The sequence below is a fragment of the Cebus imitator genome, unplaced genomic scaffold, assembly GCF_001604975.1.
Source record: "Cebus imitator isolate Cc_AM_T3 unplaced genomic scaffold, Cebus_imitator-1.0 Scaffold296, whole genome shotgun sequence".
NCBI lineage: Eukaryota > Metazoa > Chordata > Mammalia > Primates > Cebidae > Cebus > Cebus imitator.
In genome coordinates, this window is record NW_016107611.1 from 650,645 (window position 1) to 662,211 (window position 11,567).

At 43.1% G+C, this 11,567-nt stretch overlaps 1 protein-coding gene across 11 annotated transcripts in view; it reads left to right on the forward strand.

Moving 5' to 3' along the window:
* Positions 1 to 11,567, forward strand: part of LOC108285291 (zinc finger protein 224) — a 54,438-nt gene that overhangs the window by 3,235 nt on the left and 39,636 nt on the right. For 3 of the 11 annotated variants that reach the window (XM_017502353.2, XM_037729179.1, XM_037729172.1), the window contains exons 2-3: positions 789 to 881; positions 3,351 to 3,477. The exons of 1 other annotated variant lie outside the window; for it this stretch is intronic. In XM_017502353.2, coding sequence (XP_017357842.1) covers positions 789 to 881; positions 3,351 to 3,477 — 220 coding nt within the window. Of the gene's footprint in view, positions 1 to 788; positions 882 to 3,350; positions 3,478 to 3,643; positions 3,737 to 9,386; positions 11,009 to 11,567 lie in introns of those variants that run through there. 7 more of the 11 variants (XM_017502354.2, XM_037729173.1, XM_017502358.2 and 4 more) reach the window with 4 other exon arrangements.

Below are 11,567 nucleotides of genomic sequence, written 5' to 3' on the forward strand. Positions count from 1 at the left end.
CTGGGATTACAGGCACGTGCCACCATGCCCAGCTAATTTTTTGTATTTTTAGAGAGACGGGGTTTCACCATGTTGACCAGGATGGTCTCGATCTCTTGACCTCGTGATCCACCCTCCTCGGCCTCCCAAAGTGCTGGGATTACAGGCTTGAGCCACCGCGCCCGGCCAATGTTTTAATTTTCATATGAAATTATTTTAAATGATAGAGGAGAGTCAGATGTTCTTATATCTTACTACTTACTATATCATCTTTGTAAGACTGATAATAGGAAATATATAAAATTAAATATTAATTATTTAATGTAGCTAAAAATAGATAATCAGTTCCCTGGAATACTGATTATTTCACGCAGCCGTGAAATAGATAATGGTAATAACAGTAATAAGTAATACCAGCCAATGTTCATTAAACACTTAGTCTGTGCCATAGACTTATCAAAATATTGTGTATTTCCTTGTTTAATTCTTGAAAAAACTCTGTCATGTAAGAACCATTATTCAGAGAGGCAACAAGACTTGTAGGCAAACATTCTGAGGTCACATGGTTAGAAGTGGGCAGACTCTTAGGATGTGCACTGAGGCATTCTGGCTTCTGGTCAGGACACTAAATGCTGCAGTTGGCACATATGGTTTGTGCCTTGTGAGTACAGAAGACACATTGCATAGCTGTCTCACACAGGGTACCATGAAGCAGGTTCACTGTGCACTGATTACCAACTCATGTGAGTCCTGTGGGACAGAACACACTCACGTGCAACAGATTACATGAAGCAAATTTATCACTACAGGTTGGCAGCAAGGGAGTCCAGAATCCTAGGGTCCACTGTGAGCCAGCCATCCAGGGCTCAAGAAAGCTACCTGGAGCAGATGGAATCTTGACTGTATGTACCCCACTTGAACTGAGGCACCCCAGAAGGTAACCTGCCCCTGTGTATATACTTCAGGGTGCCATGACTCGTGGAAAAAACTTGAAGGACATCCTGCTTCAGGGGAGAGAGAAACAAAGCCCAGGCTGTCAAAGGCAGTTCCTCCCCATAATATTGCATTCCTAGAATAATCTACAGTTATTCTTGAGAACTACAAGCAAGAAAGGGGAGAGAACTGGGTGGGGTCTGTACCCCAACTGTCCTGCAGTCCATCCCTGACCCAGATGTCCCCCTTGGCAAACTACTCCATTTCATATGCCCATCAACCTCCTTAGGTCTGGAGGTGTTGATCGATCTTGTTAGATCAGCGTAGCACCTTGACCGACACAGTCTCTGTCGACTTCATAGAATTACAGCTGGAATACATTCAGTGGAACCCAGAGGAGCATGATTACAAGCAGCACAGCCAGACCTTCCTGAAGCCATGATCCTGCCTGGGTCCCTAAGACCCATAAGAAGCTGCTAAAGATATCAAAGAAGAATCATTCAGGTGGCCCCCAGTGTCTGAAGTTAGTAGGCCTTGTTCTGGTTTGCCTCTCATTGTGTTTTTATAATAGCTGTTTATCCAGAGAAGGCTGGAGATGTTGACAGTCACAGGCAGTCACAGATCCACTACTCCCAGTAGGACTAAAAGCACAGAACACTTGTGTTTTTTCAACCTTCCTAAGGGAGTGAAGGGATGTTGCTGGGCTCCCAAGGCAGTGGCCATAGAGGAAGCAGTATTGGCCATTGTCTGTAACAGGTGTCTCATCATTTTTTATGGGAATTAAATCATAGGAGTAGGACATAAAACCTCAAGCTAGCTACACCTTCAGGCAGGTCCCCCAGTCAGCCTGGGGCACAGCTTTAGCCTTCTTGTCCAGTGGTACATCTCGCTCCCGGGGTGACATCTATGGGTACCCCTAGCATGCCCAGTGTTCAGGATCTAACAGTCTGCCAGCTTTCCAGGCATGACATCGCCCACCCTGTATTTGGGTCACCCTCCGGACCAGCCACAGAGAAAGCCATAAGGCTCAGGTGCACACAGCACCCATTCCCTTGTTTGGCCCTTCTGTGACCCATTCGTGGGAATGGGTACATTATCTTTTGCCAGCGAGATCTCATTTTTGGCATGGTTGCATAAGCTCAGTTCCTCCGTATGATGTTCATGCAGCCCTTACAGAGAGGAATATCACTCATCTAGTTCTGGTTTTCATTATGTGAAACATTTCTCATCCCGGTAGTCAAAGGAACATCGTGCAAGAAAGCACAGTCCACTGTTGCCTTGTTGAGGTTGTGTGATTCTGCTGCCTTGCACCAGTTACCACAAGGCCCTCCAGCTCTCTCTTATGTGGCAGGTGCCAGGTCCTGACTTGACAAGCCAGGGCTTTGGAGCTGTTGGTGTGCACTGTGGTGTGAGGGATACTGGTGTGGTTTACTGTGGTTAGGACAAGAGGATCACTGTGGGTGCTGACCGAACAAATCCAGGGTAGCAGATGGAACACTTAGCTCGGTGACATGAGGTGTCTGCAGCTTGAGATTACTTAAGGAATGTGCTGTGCTCCCAGGCCTCTGCTGCCACATCCCTGGGGGAACAGCAGATTGGTAGCTGTTGGATAGGGGGTGGGCTGAGGTGGTGCAGCGACCCAGTCTGTCTGTCCCTGTTCTGAGACTGCTACTACTACAGACATCCATTCTTCTGGTTGTTTGGCCCAGACCTTCCTGCATTGTTGTTCAGTCAGGAAGGGAGGTCATGTTCTGTATGAAAAGATATTCCTGCTAGTGCCAACCACCCACATGGAAGGATCAGGTGTCCCCAGCACCACCAAAGGGCTCTGACACCCCCTACAGTATTCCATTGTCTCATTCTTCACCACTGTGGGATCCCATAGAAGTCAGGGGATGTTCAGGGAAGCATCTCCTCCAGATTACAGTCAGGAGGACCTTTGTCAGTTACTGCAGTGATCTAAGCCACAAACCAGCAACAGGATGTGCACTGTAAAGGGGAGAAGGAAAAGTAATTATTGGGAGTACTGAAACTGGGGTTTCACAGGCACAGCCTCATCAGCCAGCTGCCAGGCAAGGCAGATACTGACTGAATTCCTCACTGTTGCTGGGACAGTTAGCAAGGTTCATTGAAATCTATATAGGTGTCACCCAGGATGCAGCATTTAGACTTCTAGGGGGCTACATACAAGTACACTCAATGAGTGCACTAATAAGAACACAGGACTTCTTCATCATTGGACTTCTGATGATGCTTGGGACAATCAAGGTGTATCATTGTCAGGACACAGGACAGAATGAATGGAAATTCTGTAAGTTGTCCTACATCTCTGAAGATCCAGAAAAACTTTCAATTTTTCCCCTTGGCCTGCTCAGTGTTGCTTCTCTCCCAGTAACTAGTGGTCATGACATTGAGGTTGCATATATTTGTTGCTGTAGGAGGCAGTGACCTTCAAGGATGTGGCTGTTGTCTTCACTGAGGAGGAGCTGGGGCTGCTGGACCCTGCCCAGAGGAGGCTGTACCGAGATGTGATGCTGGAGAACTTCAGGAACCTGCTCTCAGTGGGTGAGCACAGGCATTTTCTATAAGGGAATGGCAGGCCCCAGGAGTGGCTTTGTATCCTAGGGTGTTCCCAGTTTGAGTGTGCAGTGGGAACCTAAATTTCCAGTAAATGTTACCCCAATATTACCTAGAATATGTTGGGATTAAGCACATAACTGCCTGTTCACAAGGCATCAACCGTTCAACCGAGATACTTTCTACTTTCTAAGGGAGGAAAAGTTTTGGATGATGGATATAGCAACCCAAAGAGAAGGGAATTCAGGTAAGAAACAAGCAACTGTGTGTTTTTGTTTGTGACTTCCATCTGTTTTACTTCTGTGCATGTCCAACTCTGTTACCTTGTTCTACATGGCAAACATCTTTCCTGGATTGTTGCAGCCTCCTTCCAGCTGGTGGCCCTGCTTCGTACTTTCCCACCCTGACATCTGTTCTCCTCATGGTGGCTAAAGTGATCCTTAGGACATGGAAGTCAGATTGCCATTCCTCAGCTTAAGAGCCTTTCTGTCTTCTTAATTTTTATAAAAGTTACAACGTCTTCAAGTGGATTTTAGAAACCCCTTTGGTCTCCTTTTCATTCTTCACTGCCTCTTGACTACACCTCTCATAGTCTCCCTCTTTCTCCATCTTTTCTGGCCACATTGTAATCCCTCTTGTTTCTCCATCCTGCCAAGGACACTGTATCACCTGTTGCTGGTACCGAATGGCCACAAATTTAGCCGATTAAACAAGAAGTATTTATTGTTTCTCTGTTCTCTAGGCTTGAAGTCTGACACATCTCACTGGGCAAAAATCAAGCTGTCTTAGGTCTTTGTTCCTTTCTGGCTGTTCTTGGGAAGAAGACTTCACTTTGTTTTACCAGTTCGTAGACACTGTCCGTACTCCTTGGCTCTAGTTTCCGTTTCTCCATCTTTGAAGGCAGCTGTAGTGCATCCTTGACCATCTTTCATAGTCATGCTCCCTCTGCCACTCTTCTTATGCCTCTGTCTTCCACTTTTCAGGTCCCTTGTGATTGTATTCATCTCTTGCATGATCTAAGTTGACTTTCCTACTTTCTGCTTAGCTGACTAGTGACCTCAATGATACGTGCAGCCTTAATCTGCCTTGCTGTGTAATGTATCAGGTTCATGGGTCCTGAAGATTGGATGTGGACATCCTTCAGGAATCATTATTTCCCTACTACAGAAGATTATGCCTCAGAGCCCTCACTTGCTTTTCTCTCTGTTTGGAATCCTCTGTCCCCACAAAACTTACTGACCCCCTTCGTTAGTTTATGCAGGTCTCTGCTGAGTTTTAATATCATGGGAGAGGTCATCTTCAAGCACCCTATTGAATATACCATCTTATCTTTGCTTAGCCTGCATGTATTGTATGTCGTATGCTTTTGTTTACTGGTAGATCACCTCTTCCCTTTCAAATATAATCTCTATATGGTGTTTGTTTGTTTATGACTGCATCTTCAGCTCCTAGGATAGTCCTGGTACATGGAAGGATCTGTATATATTTGTCTGTTGGAAGCCATAGGGATTTGATTTCAGGACCCCACATGGATAAGTCAGAGATACTCAAGTTTATATATGTGAAGTATTTGCCTAGAACCTATATATATCCTCCCATATACTTTAAATCATGTCTGGACAGTTATAACACCAAATGCAATGCCTACCTATCACTTCATTCACAAGGAATCAGCATAGGACTCAGCGTGTAAGAAATTCCAGTTTTGCTATTTGGAACTGGATTTTTTTCCCCAAATAATTTGTTATGCATTGTTGGTTGAATCCATGGATGCCAAACCCATTGATACGGAGGGCTGGTTATATATTGCAGAACAATTGTTGTTTTTTTTTGTCTGCAGATGGCTGCTTATCCATTTTCAAGTTTTTTCTTAGGTTTCCTTGACATGATTGGTTTTTTGTTTTGTTTTGTTTTGTTTTTTGTTTTTAAAATAACCTTTACTTTTAAAAAGTTAAGTACATTAGAGGAAACTGAAAAACACAAGAAGCAAAGAGCAAAGTCACAATCACAAGCAGTTTATAGTTTGACACATTCTTCTAGGTCCTGTGTGTCTGTAGGCACAATATCCAATTTTTTTTTTTGAGACGGAGTTTCACTTATGTTACCCAGGCTGGAGTGCAATGGCGCGATCTCGGCTCACCGCAACCTCCGCCTCCTGGGTTCAGGCAATTCTTCTGCCTCAGCCTCCTGAGTAGCTGGGATTACAGGCACGCACCACCATGCCCAGCTAATTTTTTGTATTTTTAGTAGAGACGGGGTTTCACCATGTTGAGCAGGATGATCTCGATCTCTTGACCTCGTGATCCACCCGCCTCGGCCTCCCAAAGTGCTGGGATTACAGGCTTGAGCCACCGCACCCGGCCCACAATATCCAATTTTATGGGACTGAGATTGTATAGTATGTATCATGATTTTTCACACAGACATGATTGGTTTTATGTGTGTACAGTTGACCCATGTCCTGTGGAAACTTCTAAGCATAGCGTTTTGTTTTTCATGACCACACTGAGTAAATATGCCTTCCCTGGGACCTACCCTGGAGCTTTCCATAGGGAGCATATTTACATCTGGGAAAAAAAGTCTTTTTGAATGAGGATTTCCAGCTAGCTTTCCTTTGAGAGATTTACCCATCCACAGCCCATTTGCTTTTCCAAAGTCTGCATGCACTTCACTGCACCCAGTTTCCTCCTTCCTTCCCTTAGAGGGGCAGAATGAGGATGAGAAGACACAAGTTATATAGCTGAATGTTGACTCTGTTTCTGATCATCTTTCTTCAAAAATGTGTGTATTTCCCTCATCTTTACATTATACAAATTTAGTTGTCAAAAAGTTAAAGGACACAGATTTTACAGACTTTTTCTTTATTTTTATAGATTTAATGCTATATTTTGAATTGGTAAGCTTCATGACCTGGAAGGAATTGGGGAATTACTTTCTCAAAATAGAAACATCCTGAGAGACCTTCCCTTATCCTGAAAGACCTCTTATTTATGAATCACAGTGTATTAAATATATCCATTTACAGATGAGACCTGATTGTCCCCTTGACTCTCTTTGTGGGTGGGAACTGGAGGGTTTGTTTCACTCAGCCCACTCCTTGCAGGGAGGCAGTGTGCAAGCGAGCGAGTGCAGGAACTGGAGCAAATGAATGCTGGAATTGGCTGGTTGCTCCTGTCTGGTAGAAGCAGGCTCTGTGCGGGCCCACAGCAGTGTCCAAGCATGTTACACCACCAGTACTCTTTCAGCTCTGCTGTCTGGGGAAGTGCCACCCAGCTCAGCGGAGCATCAGGGTAGCAGCCCCTGCCCTCTTGGCACCTGGGTTCTTGTCCCACATCCAGGAAGAATCAGGTCACACCAACTGTATGAAAGGTGATGAATGCGGAAGACTTTATTGAGTGGTGATTGGCTCTTAGCAGAAAAGGAGGCTAGAAAGGGGATGGGAAAGTGATCTGTTCTTGAAACCCAGCCATCTCTAGCTGAGCCCCCTCTGAAGCCACACCATCTGAGTTTAGCCACATCCATCCATAGTTTCTGACACTCAGTTGCTTCTCTGCTTGCCGCTCAACCACTTGTACCCATGCCACTGAGCTGCTTGTGTTGCTCTGCCAGCTAAAATATTTTATGGGCACAGGATAGTGGCAGGGCAGGCCAAAAAAAGCAACATTTGGGCGGAAAAACGGGGTCATCTGTTTTCATTTAGGGCCGAGTTTCCAGGGTGGGGTTTGGCTGGGAGCCTAGCCCTTCTGTATCACCACTGTATACCAATAGGTACCCACCCACTTACCTATTAATATATTCCAAGATTCCGCCTTTGGAACTTAACTCTCCATCAGAAAAATTTACCTAATCCAGGACTTGGTAATATTCTGACAAAGTTTTGAACATTTTATGAGCATGAACCGTAGTAAGAAACACCTTTTTAGTTTTCACCCGGACAGTTTTCATGCATGTAGCTGACATTTCATGTAACAACACCTTTCCTGCTTGAGTCCATGCTGTGATAATTTTCATTCTGGTTCCTTTTTGTAAATGTCTATCGCAGGTTTAACTTTATTTCAGCTTACCGATTTGTAGTCTTTAATATAAAAGTTATATTGATATTTATCTACATCATAGGCTTTCTTTTCATTCCAAATGATTCTTCACATCTTTGATTGTTTGATCAGAAGCATCTCCCTTTGTGAACCCCTGAAAGGACAGCCTTTCAGATTCCCCTCAGAACTGCAGTTGTCCCTTGTACTCTTTCAGATAAGCAAGTTACTGTCTATATCAAAACAAAAATAAGATTAAGTATTTTATATGTGTTATGCAAAATTCTTGTACAGAAATACTTTCAATTTGTAGATATAAACACTCTAAGGTGTTTGATGTTTAGTATCATCAAGGGTTAAACTAAAAAGTTTAGTGGGACATTTTACAGAGGACTGCTTTCATTTCATTCCAAGTGCAAATTCGGGAGTTTCTCAAAACTACCTTCACATTCAATAATTTCCTAGAAAGACTCTCAGAACTCACTGGATGCATTTATTCTCACAGGTACTGATTTTTACAGGGAAAAGATGCATATTATAGTTAACCAAGGAAAAAAACAAATAAGACAGAGTCCAGTGAAGTACCAAATGTGGATCTCCTATTGTATTCTCCCAGTAGAGTGGGGCATGTTACATACCCAAGATTAGCATATGACTTAGACACAGGGAACTACCAATCAGGGAAACTCAACTGAGTGCTGGGATCCAGAGTAATGACTGGGGTTCCGTTACATAGCCTTAATTGGTTGGTTGATTCCTGTGTGGTTATTTAGTCTCTTGGTCCACTGGTTCCCTGTGACCTAAAGCCCCTCATTAAATTCCCTTGTTATTTTTTCTAACATAGGGAATACCACCTGCCATTTCCCATCTCTCAGAGCTGTGGCTAGTCACAATCCTAAATTACATTGTTTCAGTATCAACAGTTACCCAAAGTTTGCCCCCAAGCAAACAAAAAGACCCTCCTCAGGCGTGACCCTTCAAGATCCTAGTGATTACCTCCCAGATACTGATGACAAAGTCCCAACATCTATTTTTCAAAATGTTTTTTAAACCATCTAGTACTGAAAGGAAGCTTAACTTCTTTATAAGGATATACGATATACAGGCAAATATACAAAGTATTGTTATTGCTTTCCCTTACAATTCCTCTTGAGTCATAGTTCATTATGTACATAATAGTTTAGTAATTTATCATGTAAGACTTCGGACGGAGTTGAAAAATTTTTAAAATAGTAGCAGGTTAAATGTGTATGTCATATTAATTTTTCATTAAAATTTTTATTTCTTTCTACTGAAGTGTGGCCAGGTGTATTCCACTTCCTATGGATCTAAAAAAATTTTTTTTATTTTATCAAGGATTTTATATTTGAGACATGGTGCAGTATGGTTTTTTTTTCTTTTTTCTTTTTTTTTTTGAGACAGAGTCTCACTCTGTCACCCAGGCTGGAGTCAGCGGCATGATCTCGGCTCACTGAAACCTGTGCCTCCTGGGTTCAAGTGATTCTCCTGCGTCAGCCTCCCAGGTAGCTGGGATTACAGGTGTATACCACACCACACATGGATGATTTTTGTATTTTTAGTAGAGACGGGGTTTCACCATGTTGGTCAGGCTGGTCTTGAACTCCTGATCTCAAGTTATCTGCCTGCCTCAGCTTCCCAAAGTGCTGGGCTTATGGGTGTGAGCCAGCGCGCCCAGTGACATGGTATGGTTTTAGATTGCTCTCATGCAAACCAGAAACCAGGGTGCGCTTGGAAAACACAAACTGAATGTTCATTGGAGTTTCATACCATGTCCTAAGTGTGAACTCTTAAAAATGCTGAACAGGGCATCACTTGTCCTGATCTCTTCATTTTGTATTCTGATAGGTGGCAAGATCCAACTTGAAATGAAGACTGTTCCAGAAGCAGGACCACATGAAGGGTGGTCCTGGCAGCAGATCTGGGAAGAAATTGCAAGTAACTTAACCAGGCCTCAAAACTCTACCATAAATAGCTCCCAGTTCTCTGAACAGAGTGATGCCCATTCCCAGGATGAGGAAGAACTAGCTATAATGCACACAGGACAGAAACCTTCCGATTGTGGGAAGTGTAAACAGTCCTTCAGTGGTGTTTCCATCTTTGATCTTTCTCAGCATATACACTCAGCAGAGAAGTCTCGTTCCTGTGAGGAGTGTGGAAAAAGCTTCTGTTACATCTCAGCACTTCATATTCATCAGAGAGTCCACCTGGGAGAGAAACTCTTTAAGTGTGACTTGTGTGGTAAGGAATTCAGTCAGAGTTTACATCTGCAAACTCATCAGAGAGTGCACATTGGAGAGAAACCTTTCAAGTGCAAACAGTGTGGGAGAGGCTTCAGATGTAGATCAGCACTTACAGTTCATTGCAAATCACACATGGGAGAGAAACATTATAATTGTGAGGCATGCGGGAGGGCCTTCATTCACAATTTCCAGCTTCAGAAACATCAGAAAATTCACACAGGGGAGAAGCCATTCAAATGTGAGATATGTAGTGTGAGCTTCCGTCTTAGGTCAAGTCTTAATAGGCATTGTGTGGTCCACACAGGAAAGAAACCAACCAACACTGGGGAATATGGAAAAGCCTTCATTGGTAGGCTAGATTTGTGTAAGCATCAGACGATTCACACAGGAGAGAAACCATATAATTGTAAAGAATGTGGGAAGAGCTTCAGACGGTCCTCGTATCTTTTGATCCATCAGCGAGTCCACACTGGAGAAAAGCCATACAAATGTGACAGGTGTGGGAAGGGCTACATTACTAAGTCAGGTCTTGACCTGCACCACAGAGCCCACACAGGAGAGAGACCTTATAACTGTGATGACTGTGGGAAGAGCTTTAGACAGGCCTCAAGTATTTTGAATCATAAGAGACTCCACTGTCGAAAAAAACCATTCAAATGTGAGGACTGTGGAAAGAGGCTTGTATACCGGTCATACCATAAAGACCAACAAAGAGACCGCAGTGGAGAAAACCCATCCAAATGTGAGGACTGTGGGAAGCGCTACAAGAGGCGTTTGAATCTTGATTTAATTTTATCATTATTTTTAAATGACACGTAAGTGTTATACATATTTATGTGGTACGGTGTGATATTTGAATACATATATATGATATATAATGATCAAATCAGTGTAACTAGCATATTTATCACCTCAAAGAATTATCTCTTTGGGTTGGGAAAATTCAAAATTCGTTGTTCTAGCAATTTGAAAATAAATGTTGTTTTTCATAGTCACCTTTAGTGCTGCAGAACAGTAGAAGTTCTTGCTCCTATCTACCTGTACTTCTGTATCCATTAGCCAAACTTTGGCCATCCCACCTATCTCCGACCCTTCCCTGCCTCTAGAGCCACTGTTCTCACTACTTCTATGAAATCAGCTTTTTTAGCTTCCACGTGTGAGTGAGGACAGTCAGTATTTATCTTTCTTTGCTTGGCTTATATTAAACATAATGTCCTCCAAAGCTCATCCTTGTTGCCACAAGTGACATGATTTTGTTTCTTTGTTATATCTAAAGAGTATTTCATTGTGTATATATGCTACCTTTTCTTCACCTATTGATGGACACTTAAGTGGGTTCCATATCTTGACTATTGTGAATAGTGCTGCAGTGAACATGGGAGTGCAAATATCTCCTTGACATACTGATTTCCTTTCCTTTGGATATACCCAATAGTGGGATTGCTATATCACTTGAAATATTAGGCCTCAGAGGCTTCACACAGGAGAGATGTGGGAAGAAAGTTGCCCAGGTGCCAAGGCAAGAGACTGAGAGCACAATCTGCCCCAGTATAATCAATAACTGATTACTTAGTGTTAGCAATGATACCAAATATATTTAGAAACAATCACATAATCAATTATATAATCAATCTTATTAAATCATTATTCTTTATTAGTCTTTGCTTTAGTATTATAGCATAAGAACATTCTAGTCTTGCCGGGCGCGGTGGCTCAAGCCTGTAATCCCAGCACTTTGGGAGGCCGAGGCGGGTGGATCACGAGGTCAAGAGATCGAGACCATCCT